General features: G+C 35.0%; 2 protein-coding genes across 2 annotated transcripts in view; one reads left to right on the top strand and one right to left on the bottom strand.

The window, feature by feature from the left end:
* The window catches only part of LOC127871915 (uncharacterized), a 46,105-nt gene extending 38,079 nt beyond the window's left edge, over window positions 1-8,026 (bottom strand). Inside the window, exons 1-3 of the mRNA XM_052415199.1 lie at window positions 7,985-8,026; window positions 6,530-6,607; window positions 787-881 (exon numbers count right to left, since the gene is read on the bottom strand). Coding sequence (XP_052271159.1) covers window positions 787-840 — 54 coding nt within the window. The 5' untranslated portion in view covers window positions 841-881; window positions 6,530-6,607; window positions 7,985-8,026. The remainder of the gene's footprint in view (window positions 1-786; window positions 882-6,529; window positions 6,608-7,984) is intronic.
* An 8,101-nt stretch (window positions 8,027-16,127) lies between these two features.
* LOC127871906 (uncharacterized) overlaps window positions 16,128-27,498 on the top strand; it is a 44,607-nt gene continuing 33,236 nt past the window's right edge. The window contains exons 1-2 of the mRNA XM_052415187.1: window positions 16,128-16,227; window positions 24,086-25,172. Of these exons, the coding sequence (XP_052271147.1) occupies window positions 24,116-25,172 (1,057 nt within the window). The 5' untranslated portion in view covers window positions 16,128-16,227; window positions 24,086-24,115. The remainder of the gene's footprint in view (window positions 16,228-24,085; window positions 25,173-27,498) is intronic.

Genomic DNA, 27,498 nt, shown 5'->3' with positions numbered 1-27,498 from the left:
TTTGTCTTTTAATTATTTCCTCTTCATTACTTTTATATAAAATCATGGCTACATGTCTTCAAGAGGTGATTATTGAAAACTTGATGAGTTCAATAACCATTGGATTGGATGTGATTTTTTTTATAACTTTTATATAGGAATAAGCAAAACAAGAAGGTTGAATCGTTTTTAATTACTTTTAATTATTTGTGCAGCGTGGTTAACATTTATCGAGGTTACGTCTAAAACAATATCGATGACCACATCCGGTAGTAAACACTGCGGTTGCATGACACTATTAAGTTATTCGAAAATTTATCTTTGTGATACATTATGATACATTTCACTTGATAATATACATATCACTTGATAAATTTAACCCTTTCCCCCATAAGAAGCAAAGTTAAAATGGCTTTTGCAACCAGCATTAAACCAGATCAGTCTGTTCAGGTTTTATGCTGTTGGCTGCTTATCAGTAACTAATGGTTGGAAATGACGCCTGTGAAACTTGAATCTAGTAAGAAAGGTCTTAAATTAAATTTAACTTTCTAAAGGACTACAAACGCGTCAAAATATGTTTCTAAGTGGTAAAGGGTTAACCATTCATTTTGGTTCTCTTCAGAGTTTTTATGGATCCACTTTATGAATGGCATCAAATGATGTCAATAAAAGAATTATGTTATAACGATTTAAGTAACAGTTTAATCTCGAAATGCTGAAATTGCTTATTTTATACTATGTGGGGGTAGCGTGTTTTGAAAATGCACACCTGCTGGACCATTATGCAAGATAATAAATGGTTTTTACCTGAAACATTTGTTGTTTCTCAACTGTGTCAATGACAAAAACTGGTTTTATCATCTCATGTTTTCTTAATACTGGCTTCAAGGCATATGCAAAACCTGAAATATTTGACTATGTGTACATACAAGAGCAGCATGTGTACATACAAGAGCAGCATGTGTACATACAAGAGCAGCATGTGTACATACAAGAGCAGCATGTGTACATACAAGAGCAGCATGTGTACATACAAGAGCAGCATGTGTACATACAAGAGCAGCATGTGTACATACAAGAGCAGCATTCTAAGAAGATTTGGCATATTATGCTTGTTCCTTAAGTGTCGTCCTATGGGTTCAGCCTGTGCATTTGGCACAGGCTCACAGTATGCTTGTGCCTTAAGTGTCGTCCTATGGGTTCAGCCTGTGCATTTGGCACAGGCTCACAGTATGCTTGTGCCTTAAGTGTCGTCCTATGGGTTCAGCCTGTGCATTTGGCACAGGCTCACAGTATGCTTGTTCCTTAAGTGTCGTCCTATGGGTTCAGCCTGTGCATTTCGCACAGGCTCACAGTATGCTTGTGCCTTAAGTGTCGTCCTATGGGTTCAGCCTGTGCATTTCGCACAGGCTCACAGTATGCTTGTGCCTTAAGTGTCGTCCTATGGGTTCAGCCTGTGCATTTGGCACAGGCTCACAGTATGCTTGTTCCTTAAGTGTCGTCCTATGGGTTCAGCCTGTGCATTTCGCACAGGCTCACAGTATGCTTGTGCCTTAAGTGTCGTCCTATGGGTTCAGCCTGTGCATTTCGCACAGGCTCACAGGCTCATCAGGGACAACTCTTTCTGATTTGATCGAATTTTTCCTTAATAGGAAGTCTCTTTTTAACAAAAATCAAGTTTAGGATTGCAGACTGCATGGGTAAATCTGGGACGACACTTTAGGCACATGCATTTAGCCCAGTTTTCACAGAACGAGATTCAAATTTTAAAACAACAATCATAGTAACACTTAAAATACTGTAAGGCTAGCAACATTAAATTAGTTTTTCAATTTGTATACATTACAATAAAATAATGTGTCATCACACAGATGGCTGCACAACACTGGAAAGGGTCCAGACAACATGCATGTCAAAAACAGTTTTGACCACTGGGTGTGACCTTGACCCTTGAACTAGGAATATAATGAAACAGATTTTGCTGTAACACGCTGTTTGCACAAAATGTTCATTTGCAGAATATTACTTACAAATTATCCGATAAATGATTAAGTTACAGTCCTGACAAGCTCTTTCATAATCTATATGACCTTTGGGGAGGGATAAAAATATTTTTTTTAATATGCTGTAACAGAAAAGTTGGAAAGAATGTTTGACAACACTGCATAAGGAAAGCAATATTATATTTCACCAACCTTTTAATTCAGATAGTGATTCATTCACCATATATTCAGTGTTCTCCGGAAGCACCGGCAGCCGGCTATTTCACCGGTTACATTCTATCTATATGCCCGCTACTTTCCCCAAAATATCAATTAAAATGGTGCAAAAGTTATACACCAGTTATATTGCTTAGTCGCCGGCTACTTTGAAAATATAACTGGCTTCTGAAATTTTTCTGGAGAACAGTGCATTTGTTTATTTGTTTGTTTAACTGGGGTTTTCAATGCTTTCACCAGTATTACACTCCTATTACAGCAATCAGTTAACAATCTTGCACTTTTTCTACCTTGGCTAGTTTACATGAATCAGTACTACATGGAAGTTCACATATGAGTCGTGTTTTGAGAAAACTGGGCAAATTGCACGTGCGTTAAGTGCCGTCCCAGATGAGCCTGTGCAGTCTGTACAGGCTAATCAGGGACGACACTTTCCGCTTTTATGGTATTTTTAGTTTGAAGGAAGTCCCTCCATACCGAAAATCAAGTTAAAGCGGAAAGTGACATCCCAGATTAGCCTGTGCGGACTGCACAGGCTAATCTGGGACGTCACTTTACGCACATGCATTTTATCAGAACATGACTCATATAAACGCGAGTAACTGACAACTACCCTACTTGAATCTGAGGTACGGAGAAAATGACTGTAGATGGGATTTCATGACCAATGTCCACACATACTAATGAAGCAGGACAATTTATTTTCCAATTTTGTTCACGTTAAGCTTGGCCTTGACAGAGAGTTTTACTTGGACCTACGACCAGACCCAATTACTGCAATATTCACTAAGTGTGGTACCAATAAACCATCCATATATCAAATTTTACAAATGTGTAACATTACTGTCAAGAAATGGTCTGACTTCTGGTAATTGTATCAAAGAATACTGAGGTTTGAGTTAAACCAACACACACCCGCTGCTGACTAAATTTTAGTTTTATTAAGTGCATTTTGTATGACAAGTGATCAGACCATATTTTGGATATTCATTAGCTGCCATGCACACTGTAAAAGTATCAGTTTGTTTCATTTTGGAGGTCATCATTGAGGATAAAATGGGGCATTAGTTGATTGAAATTATGTAAGAATTAAAGAAAACATCTCTGAATACAGTATAATCCTTAAAATAATGAAATAAGTGTAAGGTAATTGTTTTATGCATTGCAATTCTTCTATTCATATCTATACACTCATGAAGTTTCATGTTGAAATGGTGTATGGTATTGATCAGAGATATACCCTAAAAAGTTACATCACACAAAAACAACAAAGGAAAATAACTTTAATTTAAGAAAGTGTAGGGTTATGGTTCTTATAACATGGAATCACAACTAAAAAACTGGCATCAAATAAATTTCATTCATCTTTAACTACAGAATCATTCATATTTTTGCTTTATGTTGCACAGCCTTTGGTTTCGGAAAAATAGCTTATTTCACCATGAAATCGGAAAAAATTATTATTATTTAGGGATTTAGTTTAAGACTATATAACTGGCAGGGTGAAATAATGAAGTCTGTAGGGCTTCCTCTTTTGTACAAATACATCAGATTGTAAACTTCGAACAGTGTAAGTAACACAATTATGCTGTTTCAACTTGAATACTTATAACCAGTCATACATTCAGCATAATGCCATGAGGTATTCATTATTAAATAAAAGTTAATGTTAGGGTAAAGGGATCGTGAGTCAGACGCAATCATGAGTCGTACAATTTCCAATCCAAATATCATTAGCGTAGTATACACATAAAACAGAAGCAAATGACATTTTAATTATTTTGACAACTAAACAATGTAGATTTATCTTCTCTTTTGTCGTGACGTAAATCCCTGTTCGTTGTGACGTCATTTATAAGACACACCAACGACCGCGTTTAAAAAAAAATCAACTTAAAAATAGTAAGAGTTATCCTTCTTTGACACAAAATTTATTGTAGTTATTCTTTCATATGTAGGTTTAAGTGCATTAAACTGGAAAATATGATTTAAATGACACACTGCATATTGAGAACTTGATTTGATTCTTCACTGTGATTATTTATTTTTCCGCAATTGAAGACGGATTGAATCTGACACTGTCTGACTCAATATCAGATGTAATTTGTGAGCATTTCGTAATCTTTTAAGATATGCATTTGTAAAAGTGTACATTTTGAAATATAATCTCCAAGCAATTTCATTACTTAAGCGATTAAATACTGTCATTTCCCAAAACGTTATCACATTATTTATAGAACTACATGTACACTCTACTTAGTCAGCCTCAATGCTTACCCCCCCCCCCCCCCCCCCCCCCCCCCCCCCCCGTTCTCACAGAGCTGGGACTTTACGACGATCATCCGGGTCAAGCCACAATATGAAAAAGGTTTTGATCGGGGCGGATCGAGGCTGATCGGAGTCGAAATCGAGCAATTTGGCAAATTATAGTCTTCATTTCGACCGTACTACGATGCCCCTATATATATACACCGACTATTGTTGGCCACAATCCCGCTACGTTTGTTTTGAGCATGTTCAAAATAAGTGTGGCGAGAGCATAGAGCTTTCTGATGATGAAGACTCTACCGCGATCATGCTGCACTTATGAAGACTCCACTAGGTTTCTCCTGCGATTTGTCACGATCGGCCACGTTTTCGGCCACGCTTTGATCGTAGTAGAAGCAGCATCTATGTGTGAACGGGGGGGTTATCAGCTAACTATGCGATAAGTACTATAACGTACTTCGTGCTTTTGTTGTCCCTTATATCATGTATTAATAAAGATGGAAGGTTTTTAACTTTTTAAAATCATTTTTAGGATGAAGAGCGTTGTAATTAAGAACCTATATATGGTGGGGATGCACTTTTATGGTAAAAAAGAGCTTGAAGTCGGACCGGTTTACTTCTGTGCACAAGAAGAGGACAACCCAAAGGATCCAAATGCCGTTACAGTGTATGAAGACAATTATCGGAAGCACCACTAACATGAAGCTGTGATAGTCTCTTGATAAACATCTACCCAGTACACTCGTTGGTCTCTATAAAGATATTGGCAAGTCAAAGTTTACTGCACTCAATAGCAGTTGTTTGTTTACTTAACACACATTGCTAATTGGTAGCCGCCTGCTTCTTTTATGCATTTATCAGTTTGTCGAAAGTGTAAGAAGTTGCCTTTGTATTTTAGTGACTCGTGATTAATGTACTAATTGCCGAAAATATCAAACAAAAGTTTGTGGCTTTCATCAACTCATTAAGGAAATTTACGGTTTCGTTACAATTACATGTACAATGCCAATTATAAACATACATTTTGATATTCATTCCTTTCTTAAATTTCTCCGTGATAAAACGTGCAAAGATTATCGATACGGAATTTGTCAGTTCAATCACATGTTCATGTATGTCAATAGTTATTTATACATGATATGATTAATGAAATAAATAATAAAAACATAAGGAAATTGAAATAATAAATATAATATCAAAACTGTGTTTTCAATCCTTTATGACATTATACATGTATTAGTATTCAACCATTTAAGCAATAGAGCACATACATAGATAAGGTACCTGTTAAAATCCTACTAGCATATTTTGCAAAGTTTCAATCGACCCTGCGAATTATGACCACCTGTGAACAAAGCCCACAACGACCCAATCCCTTACTAGGGTCTTTATTGACAGGTTAGACTGTACCTATATTTTAGTGCAAAAACATGTGTCGTACAAATGGTTAAATTAAAATCATAGAAACCTTTCAAATGGGCATTGAAATTAATGTTAGTAAAGTTTAAACATGAAAGTGTTGAAGGCCACTGGACTCTGGATTGACCGACTAGCGCCATGCCATCTACCTGTAAGTAACAGTAACCTTTCCTAGACAAACATCAACCTCCAAAGTGGTTAATTTAATGACTGATGTAATAACATTTAACTTAAAGTTACTGTATCAATCATTATATGAACTTAAGTATCCCATTTAAATAAACAACAACATAACATATGCCTAAAACAACTGTAAAGACAATTGTGTCCAACTCAATATCGAAAGTGTCCGACTCAGCATCACTTTAGCACAAACGTTATTTAACACCTATCATTGTATATATATATATATGCCCTGGTTCCACGCAACAAACGTGTTTTTGAACAGGTTAGGAAGTGAGCTGAAAGCCAGTCAAAGTTGGATATTCCTTGCTTATATTGTTTTGTTATGAAATGACACAGAAATAAACGAGTGTCCGACTCACGATCACTTTACCCTAAATGGACAGACTGATATTTTTAAAGCAATATACTTTTCTTCAAACAGGAGCATGATCAAGAGCAATAAAATGATAAACAAATACCTGGATAACCTATCACTGCTATATTTTTGCTGAATTCATTTTTATCAAAATGTCCCTCAGCGACCTTTCCTGTTTCCACTGAAGAAGAAATAATAGCAAGATTTAAATGTTAAACAATTTTAAAAGTGTATCACATGTATGAATTGCAGTTATCACGTTAAATAACAACAAGAGCACCGCATAACGGGTGTCAATGCTCGGCTGCGATGCAGTTTAGAATAAATAAATTTTTAAGAGGTCACAGTGACCTTGACCTTTGACCTGGTGACCCAAAAATGGGTGTGGCGTGTAGAAATCATCTAGGTGCATCTACATATGAAGCTTCAAAGTTGTAGGTGGAAGCACTTTGATTTTAGAGCCAATGTTCAAAAGGTTAACAAAATGTTAAGGTTTTAGCACGACGCGGACAGCGGACAACACAACATGACGAGCTGGCTATGACAATAAATGTACCTTGGTTTTTCTCTGAAAACAGACGAGCTAAAAAATTGCTTTGTTACAAGTATTGCGAAAATAAGTGTACACACGTTTAAGTTTATGTTATAAATATAACAAGATTTAATTAAAAACAATAACAAATTAACTGTCATGGATATTGAAAAAAAGAAAATGATAATTTTATTTAATAATTACTTAAAAAATTGTGGTTTTCAAATACACTTTCTAGAGGCAGCTGTCCATCTGGTTGAGTAGCAAGAGACATACATTTTATATTTGGTTTTGATTTAGATATGTTTAATATCCGTCGCAAGCAATGAAATCCAATCAAGTGGTTTGTTCTTTTCATAAAGTGCATTATCCTGAATTATTTTTTATAATATTTCACCAAGATTTGTTAACTGTGCAATACCGAACCTGTCATTCTATCCGAAATTATAATGTCCGAATATAATTATATAACATTATTACTCCGGTTAGATTAAATACATTCCGTCATAGTTAATAATGCTATTAAATGGACATCTTTAATTGTATTTGCATTTAAAAGATTGTGTGTTTTGCATAGTTTTGTAATGCAATCGATACATCAATCTTGAACTTTCATTGTTGTTGGTGTTTCAGTCTAGGTTATATTACACTAATTCCATTTCCCGTAGGGTCCCATTATAAAACTGCCAACTTGCAAAGCATTTTTCTTGTATTCCCCATGGATCAAATTTTGCAAGACCGGTATCATTTTAAAGATGAATCTGTCCTCTTTCAATAAATGCAGTAAAAAATATATGGTCTCACAACTTCTAAGAAAGTAAAATTCGCCCAAAGGCAAGCACCCTCGGAAAACAGAGTTTCGAAAGAGAAATTTCGACAAAAGCCCCGTACTTCAATAAACGCACCCCAAACAGTCATCTTTCAACGTTATCCCCAATGAAATGCGCCAAAATGTTGCAGACACACACATGATGCAGGAAATAATCACAAAAAGCATAGGTGCGATCGCTAAAACGCTTTTAATACCGATGAGAAAAGGATATCTTTGGACCACGGATGGATACAAAATGATTTAGTGTAATGTAACCTCTAATATTTGCAGACATCTCATTGTGTCACACCGGTCTTACTGACAATAACGTAGTGACGTCACCATTTATGTATAGAATGGCAGACATCTTTCATTCTTAGATGGTGACGTCATTACGTTATTGTCAGTAAGACCGGTGTGTACACAATGGACATCTTTGACTTTGTATAAAGTCACAACGGTTTTGTATCGGTCTTACTGTATGGTACCCATTTATCGCTTTGGTTGTAAATGTTTGGCATCACCAGGGACCTATGTTTGTGTAGGTCCCTGGTATCACCAAAATATCTTATCGCTACATCTGATTGTTCAAGAAAGACAGTAAGTTATGTTCTATGGATAAATAGAAACGACATTTAAAGTAAAGTATGTCATGTTGATATGTGTTTGTCATAAAGTGTGTAGTGTCGTTGAATAGCACACTCAGACTAACTGTATTTATAGTATTTCAGACATTCTTATCATAGAGTCTACACAGTTATAGAGAATTGAGTTGACTGCATTTAAAAAAAACGATCGTATGCCATTTAAATATTATGTTTTAATATGCGTTTGCTTGCCATAATTGTAAACCTGTATTTGTGTTCCGCTAGGGGCTGGTTGATATGTCAGAGAATTTATTGTCCTCCGTCATAAACATTGGTGAATTCAGTAATTACAGCAATTAATCTCAATTAAATCGCTATACTATAGAGGCCTTACACTATCTATGTAATAAAAAATCTATATTTTACTGAAGCAAAAAATACATCACTTACCCAACAGAACATGTCATAAATAACAATTAATGCAGTTCAAAGGGCAGCTATATTCTTGCTTTATTTTGTTTACCCTTAAGTGTAATCTTGAACTTGAAGTGTTATGACTTTCTCATGCATTCTGCCGATCGCATCGAGCCAATAAACATTTTAAGCACTTTTATGTAACCATTCAACACCAACAGGAAATAAAGGAAGGGCATAGAAGTATAAGTGCAAAATTTATTAAATTTTCTTATGTTGCATTTAATTTAAGTTTGCTTGACGGATGTATGTCTGTTAGAATGGTCTCCATGACTAAACTATAAGACTTATGTTTCATGAACAATTGTACAACAGCCACATGCGATATGAGGCAGAAACGAAATGGAGGCTTTTTGACGTTCTACATTGACATTGAGTCCGTGTGATTTATTCATTAATTGTGCTAATCGTCTCAATAATCTGAACAGTTGTGAAAAGTTGCATGAAAATCCGCCATGAAAGATATTGAGCGGATGCAAAATAGGGACTTAAGTATTTTACGTTCATGTACGACTTATATAGTGATTGATACAGCATGACTGACTCATGTCTCATGTACGTTCTGTCAATTGCCTCAATATTTGTATATAGAAGATATAGAGCGGGCATGAAACATTCACGGACATACTCACTGACAGAAGGACGGACATGCGACCGGTCGAATGACATATTGTCAAAATCTTATTTTATAGCCACAGAAGGAACATTTGCCCTGCAGCTCCTCTCGCTCATGGCGATATTTTTAACTGAGCGAAAACGTTTTTTAAACACGGCGAATGGTGTCGAAATACATTTACAAAATCTCTACATAAGCATATTCGTGCTTTTTTACTATTGACCTCTAGATATGCATCTGACATTTGCTCTACGAACCTTACTCCCGAGACTTACATAAAAACTTATAGCAGCAAAAAATGTTGCAAGAAATTGTTCAGTCCTTCGACACATGTTATAGGTCACGATCGTAATAGCTGATGTTCATGGAAAATTAAACAGAACATCCCCTTAATTTCTACCTTAAATAATTAGTTAGTCTTTTAAATATGGACCTTACACGTTGCGAGTGTCTGAGTTGCGTAAAGCAAATGAAATAACAATTACATTTATTTTAATATATTGTATGCCTTCAATAAATCCCGACGTCAACGGAATGACCGCAATATGCGCACGATTAGTAGCGACGAGAGAACCGCTACCATTATAAGGAGTGGGCACGTTCGACAACACTTTGGGTAAATTTAATTTATCAAGAAGTTAAGTAAAATAAGCTATTATTTTCACATAAAAAACGTAAAACGACCGCTTAATATGCAGCGGTAATAATCCTATAAGAAGAGCACATTGCGGGTTTCGTGTTTGGATTCATTGATAAATTATCGCTTCGTGATAATGCCTAAAATTCGGAATAAGAAACTACACTATTATTTGTTTCAAAAACTGTTAATGTTTTGCACTTCGGCTTTGGAAAACTGTATCTCTGGTAAAGTTTTTGAAATCTATGGATATGATTTGTCGTTTGCCAGGAATTTGGGTCAATGAAAATCAATGAACATTGATGGCAACAGCCCCTCAGCCACCATTTAGAAGAATTATTGCTGACCATCTTTTTCTGTTTCTTTATGGGTGTTGGCCCAGTCACTTCATCGTATTGATAACACGGTCTTGTTCGCGATATTTTTTCTCTTGATATGAATCTGGCTGCCCAGCGCGTACACTTTCCAGTTTGCCAATGTCCTTTTAAGACATGGGCTCCACACACTTGACATATTTTGTAATGATTGATGTAATCTTAAAGGGGCCTTTTCACAGATTTTGACATGTATTGAAGTTTGTCATTAAATGCTTTATATTGATTGTAAACATTGGATCTAAAACGCTCCATTAAAAAAAAATAAGAATAAAATTTAAGAGAGAAAAAAGTAACCCTGAACTGGGCTCGTACCACTGACCACTGAAGTGAAAATTCGATCGCTTAGACCACTCGGACATCAGTGTTCATGAAATTAGTGATGTATTTAATACTTTATATAAGTAATCCTCGTATTATCACAAAATATAACGACAATAGCAGAACTCTCCGAATTATTCAATCGTTTCGCGTTGCAACGCTTTATAATTTGCATGTTTTTAAATCGTCGAATGATGCATATAATGGATATTTTAGAGCATGGTAAATGTTCAGTATTTCTGTTTCCTTACAAATATCATAACTACATCGAAATTTTGCGAATCCGAAAACATTTTTTTTTTATTTTGTCAATGCGCCAAAACATGAAAAGGCCCCTTTAATGGGGTGAACCATGTTTCGCCCCATTACTAATTCGCCCCATACCTGCTCACCCCGCTTGCAATTCGGTTCGCCCAACCAGGTTTTCACATCGCCCCGCCCATCTGCGATAACCGATTCGCCCCATAAATATCAGTGCCTTATATATTTACGACCTTGGTGAGTACGTGTGAAACTATTATTATTTTAGTGCCTCGTTATCTTGAATGATTAACATTTGTCTGTAACGTTACATATCTTGGAGTAATAACGTAATAAGATCTACTTAATTTAATGGATAATCAAATTAACGCAGGAAGCGTTGACCTTTCATAACGTCTCCTCCATCAACACACACGGTAAATGAATGTGTGACAAATGAACTCATAATCAGCACTTGTTTTGTTTTTATAAAAAGTTTACTATACGCGTTGGTTCACGTATCACACTAAATATATTAAACTTAAGAATACTTGTTAGATAAAAAGAATCGAATACAATTCCTTCTACGACAATAATACGGTGAATTTCTTTTATTCTATCCTAATGGGCGTTTGATTTCGTATAACCTTTTTGCATACGTTGTTTCATGTTGAATTGAATATATAGTGGTTAAAATTATATAATAATCGGATAATCCACGGACGCTAAATTAGAATTATGTTATATATGTCCCTGGACAATCCTATTTACAAAAGGTTCAAGAAAACAAATCCATTTTATTACTTCCCATTGAAAATGACGTCGTTTAAAAAATCGGACGTAAGCAAAAATGTCAGCAATCAACGTTATTTTATATATATATTTTTGCATTGACACCAAGAAAAAAAAAATATTTGTGGGCTATATATATTGGCAGATTAACTTGATGGACTTGATTTGAAAAAAAACGACTCGATGCTTCAATTCACAGGTGGTTAGCGTGTGGCTATGCTATTAATTAGTGAAAACATCATTTTGAATGATAAATAATCATATTATAACAAAAAATTAACTTTTCTGAAAAAAAATTTTTCACTATCAAATATATATATAACAAGGTATGCAACTCAAAATCAGCCCAAAACGGGGTGCATCGCTTTGAACAGCCATATCTTCATCAATTTTTCAGCGATTTTCACGATCTTGGTCTTATTCAACGCAGAAATGAATTTCCTTTCTGGAAATGTATATGTCTTGCAATATTTTTACAAATGCTGGGTCAACTTTTAAGAAATAACACGATACACAACACGCATGACCCAGTTGACAGTGATCATGTATTCTTTGTGAATGAAATCTCCAGTTGTAAAGACACACCTCCGCATTGGACCAATGAAATCACTCGTATGTTTAAAATGTCAGTTAGTTGAAATGTATGTAAACAAAGGTTTCAAACGGCGCTGGACAGTTAGTCTTGATGCAGAATGTTACGACAAGAACGGTAATAATGTTTTTTCATACGTTTTATTGAATTATGGTATCGAACTACATGAACTTTATAGGGAAGTTGCCCTTTACTCCGTGAAGATTTCAGTCTTAAAGACAGCATGATCACTGTCAACTGGGTCATGCGTGTTGTGTATCGTGTTATTTCTTAAAAGTTGACCCAGCATTTGTAAAAATATTGCAAGACATATACATTTCCAGAAAGGAAATTCATTTCTGCGTTGAATAAGACCGAAATCGTGAAAATCGCTGCGAAATTGATAAAGATATGGCTGTTCAAAGCGATGCACCCCGTTTTGGGCTGATTTTGAGTTGCATACCTTGTTATATATATATTTGATAGTGAAATATTTTTTTTTCAGAAAAGTTAATTTTTCGTTATAATATGATTATTTATCATTCAAAATGATGTTTTCACTAATTAATATCATAGCCACACGCTAACCACCTGTGCTTCAATTGGGAAAAATGAGTTTACTATTGGGATACATGCAGCAAGCAAGCATGAACAAACAAATCGATGCGTTTATTCATCAGTGTTCAAATATATTTATTTAAAAAAACACAAATATTTATGGATAATCTACAATTGTCTGAAACCTAATCAAAATGAAAACATAAGATGATATAATACATAATATTTACTAAGACATCACACGTGCAAGTCATCGAATGTGTTGTACAGATCTTCATTGCTCATTCATGCACTGGTCGAAATCCGCGCATGAACAACGACTATAAAATTTTATATATAAAATACAAAATGTATATACAATTCACTACGCATGCACAATTTGCATTCCTGGGTTTACCACGTGACGATGATGATCAATCTGTATACTTGCGTTATTTATAGTTAACAGGTAGATACCTGGTACACATACCCAGTAAAATCGTATTACCGAATATACTGAAAATATGAAAACTTAACACCTTTTTCAAGTAATGTAATATACCAGTCGTTATATTGTAATCAATATAAATGAATAATTGATAAAAAAACACGGTATTTTAGAACTTTTCTTTTTTCGTCAATTTGGTTGACGGTCCCTTTAATAGTGGTAGGATTTGTGAAAATGGAATAGAAAAGAACTTAATGTTATTAAAACTTGACATAATAAAACGAACATTTGAATCCATCATCGCCACGATGTTTGCAATGACGGCAGGGTTTTAGCAAAGCGATGCTCGTAACCAGTTAAATCTCTTTGTGTAGGTTGTAACGGTTTAGGTCCAGAAAGGCCGAAAACTAAAAAGGCCGCATACCAAAAAGAAGAATACCAAAAAGGCCTTACCAAAAAGGCCACAAAGCGTACCAAAAAGGCCAAAAAATGAACCAAAAAGGCCTTAAACCTATTATTGTTATTTTATGTTTTAAATTACAAACAAATACACGTGTATACATCAAAATGGAATAAGTCATAAAACAGGTATGAAGTTTATCATTTTCTTTATTTGTTGTTTATGTTTAAATATACATTTACGATATATACACTAAAGTAAATGTACAAGCAGAGTCACACAATTTATGACAAAATATACAGTTACAAGCAAACATTTACAGACGATATAAATGTTCTGTCACACTGACAAAATACAACATAATTACATATTAATATTGTTAAACATGTGAATTCCTTTTTTTATTAAATCAAAATTGTCGAGGGCCTCTGCGTATCTGCATGGACGACACACATACGTGACTTCACCGAGACGCATCGCCTCCCTGTATGCTGCCTGGGTTATGCCTGTGTATGGACGATACCCGCTATTAATAATACGCAATATATTCTGTGATATTCAATGTTGCACAACAAAACATCACATATAACCATCGAAATTGTGCATCACTCATAGAAAAACACTTTTGACAAGCTTGGGTTAAGCAATATATGGGCGGATCAAACAACCATCATAAATCAATTATTTATTAGATAACTTCAAGCAAAGTTGGTATAGTGAGATAAATAATTCCCCTAGACTCATGAGCTATTGTAGATTTAAAACACATTTGAGTTATAACCATTTTATCATTTTATAACAAATAAGAAAAACAAAAAAATCACTAACACGATTTCGCTTATCGTCACATAAATAAGAGATCGAAAGTAGTCGTTATAATAAGATACTTCGTGAAAATAGAAAATGTAAGTTTTGCAATCGACGCGCTATAGAAAACGAGTATCACTTTTAACTTGTTTGTCCTCTTTATAGAGAAATTAGAAAGGAACATTTAAAACCATATTTTCAAAGGTGGCCAACGTTAATTAAATATGACATTCTAATGCAGTCGGCTAATAAAAAAGACATTATAAACTTTGCTAAATTTATTTTAAATGCTTATGAAATGCATAATAATATTGACAATCAGTGATAATTTTTTATAAAATATTACATAGAATAAAGCATTTTTTTATTTCTTTCGGTTTAAGTCTTCGGAATTAAATGTAGCTAGTTTTATATCGTTTAAAGTTAAGAAACTATTTTAAAATGCGCAAGTAATCATCAATAGGTGCCAATAAGTGTAATCTTACACCACAAGTGGGCTTTCTACTAATCCGTTATCAAAACAGATGCCGCAAACTGTGAATGAACCTTGACACTTGAATACCCGGTCTGATTAGCGAGTTTTTTGTACATGCACATTCCTTCAACTTCTTATATTTAAAACATTGCAAAAATAGTTAAAGATGAAATTAACAATATTTAATAATATGTTATGTGCTTAATTAAATATTTGTCTTTAAGCAGTCACTACTCCATATGCGTATATTTTATTTTATTCATTTTATTGTTGTACATAGTAATTAAGAATAATGCTGTACACTATATATTGTGTATGTTACTTTTTGACGACACTGTCTATGTTATACAATTATAACAATGTTCATGGGTCATTTTGACCTAACATATTGTAGATATGTATTATATCGGATTTGAATAAAACGTTTTTCGTCTTCTTATATAATTAATTTACTTTTAGATGCAAACAGAAAGTTCAGAGAAAAATATAATTTCCTTAAACTGATAATTCCTTCGTGCTAAATGGCGATAATTATGCCGACTTTGATAACATAATTAACTGCTTTTAATTAAAAAAAACTGAAACATCTATTACTCAAGGAAAAATATTGTTACTAACGAACAATTCATACTGTATGCGATAATTGGCGATAATTTTGCCGACTTTGAATATAAAATTAACGGCTTTTAGGTAGACTTATGAAAAAAGTAATGACTATTTAATAGATATGATAATTATATTCAGCATTACTATTCAATGATAATATTAAATATTTATGGTCTTTCTGGTATACCATGAGGTCTTTTTGGTTCACTTATGCGGCCTTTTTGGGAAGGCCTTTTTGGGAAGGCCTTTTTGGTAAACGGCCTTTCTGGTACTATACCGTTGTAACCAGACAGAAGACATTTTATTTGACTTCCACAATGTTCATCTTCAACATCACGTATGGTTGGTATTGATATGTGTCAACATGTATATGCGCAGAAAACAAATGTCAACAAACTTGAATACTAGCATAAATACAAAGCAAATGTTTATAGTATCGTCCTTGTACCCGTCCTTAGTTATAAACCGAATTAGTGGAGACCGTTTTGACGCACCGTTTTGACCGGAAGTATAGAAAAGAGTACCCTCATCGCTCAGCAGCTTGTACCTATTGTAAATTTCCAAAACTGACTGGTAAGAAAGTCAAATGGTTATTTTTCTAAGCAGAGTATGGTTTGGCCACACTTCTTTTTTAGATGTTAAAAAATTCTGGTTCATCTTAACGATTGCGTGCCACAACTCACCAAGACTCTCTGGTCATGTTATGCTTCATTGGAAAATGTATTTTTCTCAGCTCTTAACTTTTTATATTTAGTTAATCTATTAAGGGAGTGCTATGAAATGTTAAGTTTAATCTTGTCATTTTTAACAATAATTTGTTAATATTCCTTACTGCTGTAGGGATGTGATATAACACAAAAGGTTTCTTTTACCAATAGATGGCGCTTCACCGGAATTCATGAAGCGTAAAAGGCTGTGATCTAAAAATAGAACGGATAAATAGGTCGCTTCAATAAAGATGCAAACTTTGGTTATGTGTTATTATGTACGCAACATGCTTTATAATGTATAAATATCGTCTCATTGTTGCCAATTTATTGTTTCCTCTGTTAAACGCTGTGTTTCCTGAATGTACAGGCTATGACGGCCTTCAAATTGTTCGCTGTAAAGAAAGTTATCCCTTACTCTTATAGTATGGGCCCGCCTCATACAGGGATGTGATTTTTCAGCGAACACTCAGATTTCCATGGATCGGTTTGTCCCAGGGTCATTTCTGAGATTTGCGTAAATTTGTAAAAAAAAATGGGGACTGGGTACAGTCGATTCCTCTGACATATTTCCTAAGCGGCCTTAAATATCAGTGGTCCGGAAACCTCTCTGCAACACTGGTTGATTCTGCCTAAGCATTTTTGTAACAAGGGATGTCATTGACTGTTGTTTCCCAATCTTTCAATTAAAATCGATTTCACCGTTTTGGTTTGGGAAAATTCACAGCGTTTTGACTAAAATTGGAAAATTAGTGTTTTTATTGTTGTTTTGCTAAAAAATGCTTCAAAATTGGGATACAAGTGTGTCCAGTATTATATTTACTAAGGTTGAACTTATATAGATGGGATATGAACAAAACATTGAGATCTTAAAGAAACGATTTAGCTCCCATTTGGGAAAAATATTAACTTTTTATCAGCTTCTAGTCACTTTTTTATTTTTTTATCAAACGGCACCACATCCAGGTATCTACAGTACACTCCACGCGTTTTCCCCAAAAAACGCGCTCCCTCCGTGTTTTTTTTTCTGCTAGCGAGTGTTCACGCGGCGTTGAGAGAGCGAGGTGAACTCGATAAAACGCTCGGCGTTACGCCGCGTTTGCTTATTCCCGCGGCGTGTATTACTTTAGCCTAGTCGGTAAATGCAGACAATTTCCGTTCTTATCAGTGACCGCCGTGCAACGCCGAGTTAGCCGTGTGCTACTGGGCATGCCAAAAAATAAAAACATTGTTATAATAAATTGTTTAAATACTGTAGTACAAATATAAAAAAAAATAATTGTATAGAAAATTAATACGTATAAAAATTATGTTTTTTAATTCACAGGTACGTCTACAATATGAATGGATATAAGACATTTGACAAATTAATATTTAAATCATAACACATATAAGACAAGAATAAATGTTCCGTAAAATTTCCAAATGAGAATAATAATTAGTAATCCGAAACACACTACGATTTTTAAAGTTAACACGACGTTTACAAATGCTTCCAATATACAGTCATCATGTATATTTCCCGACAAAAGCGCGCGAAAATTATGCTGCAATGTACAAGGTATACTCCTGCAAAGCGTGCGTGTATTGATTTTTTTTATACAAACTTTATAGCGCAGTGAACATTGAATTTTGTTGATTTCGGTTAAAAGTTTCTTTGGTATTTTTTAACAAAATTATATCGTGAATAAGTATATATATCCTCCAAAATAATTTCAAATCATACACGCCGAATCTTTATCGTTACGGTATTTTAGTAGAGTAATTATTTTAACAGTAATTGTACTGGAAACTGATTAAAGAAGACATCTGGGCTGAACTGGATTTTAAGTGTTTGATGTTATGAAAACACGCAAAGCTTGTCTACTGACCTATTGTGTAGACTGCTGTCTGCGGTGTTTTGACAAAAGGGATTAACATGTGTGAATGTCACTCTGCCGATTTGGTCCATAATTACTGGTAAACATTGTTTTGAATATCGACGCAACAAGAATACAACTGTGAATATTAAATGCAATTATCAACTCAATAGTTACCACCTTCTTTTAGCAATCAATGGAATAACCTAACTTCAAAGAGAAAATAAATGCATTAGTGAGCAGAGAATTGACTTTGTTCCGACAATTAAAACCATTCCTTATGCATTCGTTGAACGTGTTTACTAGAGTAAGTTATGCCTTTAGACAGGAAGCGGCTTTTCTTTGATTACATCAAACTGTCAATTCACACAGATTTGCGAGATTTTTAGGGTCCTTGGTCATTGTTTACATGTTCAGTATAGAAAATCACCGGCTAACATAAAAACTTTGGATTAAATTATCAAAATAAAAACAATGTTGCAAACTGTGTTTATATATGAATTGGTAAGTATTAGTTAAAAGACGACGTTTTGTTTGTCGTAAATCAACGAGTTTTCTATACAACAACAACTACTTCTACAACCACGTCGGGATCGATCTATCTTGGTTGGTTTTTTTTAATTGTAAATATTATACTACATGTACATGTATGTACTTGTAATAAATGTAATTTTATTTAAAAATCAGGAAGTCAAACAAAATTAAATTGATCGTTATCTCGTAAAACGCGGAGTTTCCCCCGCGTTGCCAACGCTGAGGGCCGCTGCGTCGGCTTATCAGTTTTGCAGATCGTTAACCGCCGCGTCCAAAATCATGCAAACGCCGCGTCTGGCGGGATTTTCTTAATCTCCCTCCAGGTCAATCACCGCGGAGTATGAAGGGAAATTGGGGAAAACGCGTGGAGTGTACTGTATAGGCTATTGTGGCTTTTGAATATAAATAATTTAGTTTTTTTGGACATTAAGCTCTACTTTCGTTTTTGTAGTATTTTGACACAAATTCCCTTGCATATGAACAACCAAATAATGTATTTTTTGTTGAAAAAGTAAAATTGTTGCTGAGGTTGACTTTATGCTGATTTTGAGGGTGACTAGAATCAGCTTGAAGTAACCCCTGGGTGACAAGAATCGGCTTCATGTCACCCCCTGGTGACTTCAATCAGCTTCATGTCACCCAGTGGTTACTAGTGTCGGCTTGAAGTCAACCTATGGTGACAATATTGGCTTCTAGTCACCCCCCGGGTGACTTGTGGGCCATTTTTATGTCAACAATGACCCAATGAGTGGTAGTGTCGCTAGTTTAACACTGTTACAGTGTTTACCATATTTGAAAGGTGTAGACAGTGAATGAAATGAAAAATTGCTGTCCTCATTCACAGGAATTGGATGAAATATTGTAATGATCACTGTTTACCTTACACAATAATTAATATGTTAAATGTGAAGTTAAACAGGTTTTCACAAATAAATCTAGTTATGAAGTTTAAGAAGGTGTTTATTTTTAGCTCGACTATAATATATGAAATATATATAGTGGAGCTATCCTACTCACCCCGGCGTTCCCGTTAGCGTTAGCGTGCAAATGTTAAAGTTTGCGTACCAGGGCTCGACATTAAAGGTAGTCTGACTGTCCGGGACAACCAAGTTAGTCCAGACAAGAAAATAAAGAATTTGCTAGTCCGACGGGACAAGTGGTCATTATAATTGTATAACTCAGAAAAAATGCCTTTAAAGCCATTATTTCTGTGGAGATATCACTCAACTTTTCCGAGTATATTTTGTATACGTTTAATCGTCGAAGCCCGAGATATTCCGATAGTTCCATGTGATACATGTACTACACTGTACTATTCACAAGGGAAGCAACCCTTAACATTTTTTTCTTTGCCAAGATAACAAGAATATTCTCCCTTGTAAAGAATATGCATTTTACGACACCGGTACACAACGATCTTACAGACAATTAACGTAATGACGTCCTCTATGTATAGAATGATTTTTATTTTTTTTAAATATCAGTTAAGTACTGTACATATACATCACTTTTAACATTTTCTGTTTGATGTTGGGAACACACAAGTTTTTGTCAGGTATTATGGCTTTGTATTATGTTTTAAAATCAATCATCTTGAGTTTTCCTGTTATTCTAGTCAGTTATTTTGTATTGAAATTGCCTACAATTATGTTAACATGTATTTTGAACGATTCAAGTCTTTATAATTTGAGCATTTTGTATTATTTCATTATTTTTGCAAAGTACTGAGCAGAATAAGATATAATGGTCAGGACAAGTTGCTTTTTGGTCAGGACAAGTGAAATTATGGTCTACTTGTCCGACTGGACAAGTGGCTTCAAAAGTTAATGTCGAGCCCTGCGTACTACCCAAATATTTCCTATGTCCTTTGACATATTGCTTTTATATTTTGCATACTTCTTCACCAACATGACCCCAATCTATAAACAAGAGCAGACAACTGTATGAAGCATTTTGACATAATTATGGCCCCTTTTATACTTAGAATATGCATATTATTGATAAATCTATTTTAAAGTTTGCGTACCACCCCAATTATTCCCTATGTCCTTTGACATATTGCTTTTATATTTTGCATACTTCTTTACCAACATGACCCCAATCTATAAACAAGAGCAGACAACTGTATCAAGCATTTTGACAGAATTATGGCCCCTTTTATACTTAGATAAGTGAACATTTTGCTCAAATTGCCATAACGTCTTTATTTACAATGTATGATCACATTTGATTCATAATTTGACAAAACAACACTTACCTAACATACCACAATGCACTCCACCCAAACCATCCCCCATGCCCCACCCCAGATACCCCCCCCCCCCCCCACCCAAAAAAAATAAAATTGTTTTCCTTATTTTTGAAAGATCATCTATTAAATGACCACACACCAACATTATACAACCCCCCCCCCCCCCCCCCCCCTCTCCAAGATGGCTTATGTTATACTGTCAAGCACTCAAATAGTCGAGCGCGCTGTCCTCTGACAGCTCTTATTATGTCTGTTTTAAGATTTGTCATTGCATTATGCATGTGGATTGCATAGTTACAATCAATCAACAGAACTTTCCTCCCCTCAGAGTTCACCTAAATCACACCCGTGTCAGAGTTGCGTAACTTTAACCTAAAACCTTCAAAAAGTGCAGGGAAGTTAATGTGTTTTTAAAATTTTTAGAAGTTGTCATTTATTCAATGGATATCCATAACCAGTTTTTGTTTTCATTCAAAATTGGATCCGGTTATCTGTCCCATTCCCAATGGAAAAAGTACATATTTTTAGGATCACGTTTTGTCCGTTGTGCATCATCTGTCATCACATTTTCCATGTTAACACTCTAAAGGCCAAATATCATGAAGTCAAAAACTAGGTCATGAGGTCAAATTAAAGAAAAAGCTTGTTAACACTCCAAAAGTCACATTTATTGTCCAACCTTCATGAAACTTTGTCAGAACTTTTGTCCCAATAATAACTCAGCAGAGTTCGAAAATGGTTCCGGGCAGTTGAAAACATGGCCGCCAGGAGGAGGAGCAGTTTTTGTTATATAGCTTTTGTTTAACCTTGTTAACACTCTAGAAGTCTTATATTTAGTCCAATCTTCATGAAACTTGGTCAGAACTTTTGTTCTAATGATATCTCGGCTTAGTTTTAGAATGGTTCCGGTTGGTTGAAAAACATGGCCCCCAGAGGGTGGGGCAGTTTTGCTTATACGGCTTTAATAAAACCTTGTTATTTGAACACTCTTTAAGTCACATTAATAGTCCAATCTTCATGACTTGATCATAACATTTGTCTCAATAATAGCTTGCTTGACTTTGAAAACGGTTCAGGTCGGTTGAAACATATGGCCGCCAAGGGGCGGGACATGTTTTCCTGATATGGTTAAAGTAAAACCTTGTTAACACTCTAGGAGTCACATTTACACTCCAATCTTCATGAAACTTGGTCAGAACATTGGCTCTATTGATTAATCAGCTGAGTTTGAAAATGGTTATGATCCGTTTAAAAACATGGTCATCAGGGGGCGGGGCAGTTTTCCTTATATGGATATATTAAAACCATGTTAAAACAACGAAAACTGCATACAAATGGACATTGTTTTGAAAAAAATACTGGCCAGAGTTAGCTCCCTGTAGTTATCTGTATCATGCACACTGTTTCTAATAATGTTGGTCCTTTTGATTGGTTGGTATGGTTTGTTACTAAGCACAGAAGATTAAAATTAATAGTGCTGATTTTGATGTCATCTGTGTGTGGTTTTGCCAAAGCAAGCATGAAACAAATGCTGTTACGTTTAAGATCTCACAGGAGGTCACTCGCATCTGGAACAAAGGGCAAATTTGCGCTCTGATACCAAACAATGCCCTTTGGGCTTGTTTGTACACAATCTGATAACTTTTTATTCTATATGGGGATCTGATTTTTCCTGGATTTTTAACCAGGTTTTCCGAAGGAAAAAACTGGTTATTAGATTGGCGAATGCGGGCGGGCTGGCTGGCGGGCGGGCGGAACATGCTTGTCCGGGCCATAACTATGTCGTTCATTGTCATATTTTAAAATCATTTGGCACATTTGTTCACCATCATTGGACGGTGTGTCGCGCGAAATAATTACGTCGATATCTCCAAGGTCAAGGTCACACTTTGAGTTCAAAGGTCAAAATTGGCAATAAATGAGCTTGTCTGGGCCATAACTATGTCATTCATTGTGAGATTTTACAATTATTTGGCACATTTGTTCACCATCATGGGACGGTGTGTCGCACGAAAGAATCACATCAATATCTCCAATGTCAAGGTCACCACAACTTAAAATAGATTTATTTTGAAACAAACTTACAAAGGGGGTTAATTTTGTTTGTTCATTTCAAAAGTTCAGTTTGAGTTGTCTCCCTTAATCAGATTTTTTTTCACAATGAAAACCTGGTTTTGTGACAATTTTGTCCCTTGTTTCTTCAATATTTTCATTTTACTCAACTTCTTTAAATGAAAAAGTTTGCTATAGACAATTTTACGTCTCGAAAAAAACTTTTGGGCCTGTGAAAGCCCTGCCTAATTGATGCCTCACTTTTAATTGTTATGCTCTTTAAGAACCTTTTATAAGACGGCAAATATTGCAAAACTATTTATACACAATAATTACTGCAATGCTTTTCATGAGGATATTAAACATCTAAATGTCAGACTATTTGTGCTCACTTTTCTAACAGAACAAAAGATTAACACAAAATTTTTGAAAATTGCAATTTTAAATGGTGTAAAAGTAATCAATGTTTTTTCACCATTTTGGGAATGGGGCGTGATCCCTGTTTTTTGCTAACAAAGTATACTTTAAAATTGACAATAGAAGTGATGTCAATAAAACATTTACGAAGGTTCATCTTAAGGTACCATGGTTGATGCCCCTTGACCTTGAGAAAAAGATGGGTGAAATATGTAAAATTGTCTTAAGTAATAACCTTTTCCCACTCAGAGGCAAAGTGAAAATTGCTATGCACAAACAGCATGAAACCAGAACAGCTAGCCTGCGAATAACTTGCAGTCTCTTCAGGTTTCATGGTGTGTGTTTCTCAATAGTATCTAAGGGTTGGAAATGAAGCTTAAAACTTAAATTTAGTAAAAAAAGGTCTTCAATTAAATATAACTTCTAACAGACTACAAAAACATTAAAATACCTATCTAAGTGGAAAAGGGTTAACTTATTATTTGACCCACAAATGAAGGTCATATGGATTCATGCTTATTGCAATTATATGACCAATGCCTGAGAAAGCAATGTTTTCCCGAAAACACGCACTATTTTTAAGACTGCGAATGTGTTTGATTTTTTTCCAGGCAATCAATACAGAGTCTCGTCCAGTTTTTATGGCAGAGGGCCATGAGGACCACCCTTATGCTACATATGAGGAACAAATGTCCATAGCAGAAAACATATCTGGAAATTATGACTCTGACAGTGCATCCAAATCCCCATTAAAATGCTTTCAAGACTCCCCTAGAAAAGTTCTTGTACATGAGAATCAAAGTGCTACAGTTAGTCTACTGAATGATTTAACCCATCTGGGACAGTTATCTGCCCTTGCCTTTGAAACAGACATGGAGGACAATGCTGTGTGTTCAATAGGAGAACACATTGGGTTAAGAGAGATGGAGGCGGAGGGTGACAATTATCATGATGAGGTTGATGGACTTGCAAAGAATGCGGACAATGCCATGGAAACTAATGTGGATGATGATGATGATAGTATGAACAGTATGAACGCTTTTGCAAAAGTCCATGAGGAGCTGAAAAGCTTAGAAGGTGGTAATTTGAACTTCATTAATAATGATTCGGGGACAAAGTCTCCAAGAGTAAATGAATCCTTCGATGGTATAGAAACAAATGATAGCTTGGAAAATGGTGTGACAAATAGTGATAATGTTAAAGATTCTAGCAGAAATGATGCTGTCAGTGAAGACAAATCCAGCGAAAACTCTGATAATTCGATAGATAGCTTTACAAACCTGAAAGCACCGGAAAGTCAAAATGGAAATGAAAGTTCAAAATCACAGAATGCTAATAATGATATAGAAGATGAAATTATGGAGGGAAATAGTGAAAATGAAGGAGATGATAATAAAGATGAAGGTGCAGAGGAATATGCTGAAATGTCAGACGATGCAACAATTAGTAATGATTCTTTTGATAAAACCTCTGTGTCAATTACCACTGGACCTACTGAAAACATAGTGCTAAAAATTCAAAAGAAGCGAGGTAGAAAGAGGAAAAAGAGATCTCAGCTTTGGAGCAAAGCAAGTCCATATAAAGGGAAGCGTTTAAGCATTTCTCCTGCACGAGCGAACGCAAACTTACCTTTAGTGGTTACTGAAATGACTGATGCTAGCACTCATGCAGTCGAGGAAGCTGCTGAAGCCCATATAGGTGAGGTTATCTTTTTATTAAGTACCTTGTAAATGAATTGGCATACTCGTTCTCTCCTTAGAAGAAAAATTATTTTAAGAAAAACTCAAAGAAATCTTTCATGTGTAATTTAATGTCTGAACTGCTAAGTACTTAAGCATCCTAGCATTTGGATGTGTTTACTTAAACACTGTTAACTTCCTGAAAGCCCTGCTAACATTAAATACAAATGTAATATTTAAATCAAAACATCAATAGGGAAATATAAAGGTGAAGAAAATGAACGTGGTGCTGTGTAAAGTGCAGACGTTGAGCTCACTGATGTCATGTTTCTTGTGTGTTTCATGAATTGATTGTACAACATGAAAATAAAGCTACCAGTAATCATTTATTTTAATTTAGTAAAGGTTTCATTCCCTGCTTTTATTAGTTAAATATTATAACATTATATATTGATCATTCCATTGTTGATGAGTCAGGAGGGGAAGTATAAGGTGTCTCATATAAAAATAATCTTGTTGCAAAAGCCTGTCTTTTCAGGTACTAAAATTGAACAACCAATCTTGAGAGTAAAACAACCAGTCGGAGTCAAACTTAAAAAAATGTTACTAAAGATGGAAAAGTACAAACAAGTTTCTCAAACCATTGAATTTTTACATTAAAGATATCAGGTAGGATGCTGCACTCATAAGAGCACAGCCCTCCGATAAAACTAGTATTGATACATACAACAGGTTTTTTTATCTGATTTTGGGGAAAGATATATATTGCGAACGCCGGATTTTGGGGAAAATAAGGAAAGTCTTAAATAATCAATTTAACTGTTTTTAAAACAAATTCAAGGCAACAGATAATTTAATTATGCAATAATATTTTTCTATTTTATACACTGGATCAGGTTTACTTATTTATTAAAAGGTTTAAAAAAAAGGTGGAAAATGAAATCTAGGGGAAAATTCACCTGCAGATGGGAACAAAATCCGAGGGGGAAAGGGCCGTTTTTTAGCGAGTCTCAAAGAAGGGGAAAAAAACGTGATACAATGCAAAGTGTTGTCCCAGATTAGCCTGCGCAGTTACTCATCCATTAGTGGACATCCAGACAAAAATGTTCTCTGCACTTAGTGCTGCAACAATATACCGGTATATCGGTATATATCGCAATACGCAATCCGCATATTGTATTGCGATACGATTTTCGTCATACCGGTACGAAAATTTTGCAAACATGCATCTACATTTCGTTCAGAAAAGTCATCCAAAATAATGATACATTGTATCAAGGTAAACAAAACAAAGCGGTATTTTGTAAAAATAAATTGTTACGTAAAAAGTCTATTATACAGAGTAGCGTTGTTACATGGGAGCATTCATTCTATGCTTTTAAACGAATTATCGTTGGATTAATTACGCACAACTAAATGTTTCGTTCGATTCTGAAATGAGCATTATTAAATTTGTAATCCAAATTTCGGAAACACGCTTCCGAAATGTAATGCTAACACGACAATAAAAAAGTGCTTTATTCTTTTTCTCAATAAAAAGCGCGCGAAAATTATACAGACATGTAGAACGTCGCGTGCAAAGTGTGGGTGTATTTGTGTTGTATAAAACGGGAACATCTCGTCAGGCGATTTACGCGTGTTCAGTGGGGAAAAAAACCGCCCAATTGGAAGTTATTTCATCACATCTTTAAATAGTAACAAATGCCAAAATGTATTTGATATTTAAGAAAATTGGTGAATGTTTGTGTTTTGTATTATTCTTGAGCATTTTTATAGTAAACATTTACCAGAATTTGCTTTAAAACTGGAATATACGGGATTATCGGGTAATTGGCGAGTTATAATTCTGGTACAAGTAAGCAATATATTGCGATATATTGCAATACGGGTTTTTGAGCTGACAATATATCGCAATACGCTTTTTGGCGTATTGTTGCAGCACTATCTGCACTACAAAGTTTTAATACCATTATCAATACAGCCCCGCTTTCCATGATAATGACTTTACATTCATGTGTGGCTTTCTTTTCTGCCCTTTTATTGGAATGAAGGATCAGCATATGAGCACTCCTTATTGTCCCCTACCGGTGAAACTGGAGGGGACTTATAGTTTGCACTCCGTCTGTCTGTCTGTCAGTCAGTCAGTCAGTCCGTTACACTTTTCTGGATCCTGTGATAACTTTAAAAGTTCTTAATATTTTTTCATGAAACTTGAAACATGGATAGATGGCAAAATGGAGGTTATGCACGTCATTTCATTTTGTGCCTACGTCAAAAATTCTGGTTGCTATGGCAACAATATAAAAGAAAATAATAATAATTTGTTTACACACAATGGTGGAGTT

Source organism: Dreissena polymorpha, chromosome 3 (genome assembly GCF_020536995.1).
Source record: "Dreissena polymorpha isolate Duluth1 chromosome 3, UMN_Dpol_1.0, whole genome shotgun sequence".
NCBI classification, from domain to species: domain Eukaryota; kingdom Metazoa; phylum Mollusca; class Bivalvia; order Myida; family Dreissenidae; genus Dreissena; species Dreissena polymorpha.
This window is presented reverse-complemented; position numbering and strand designations above follow the sequence as displayed.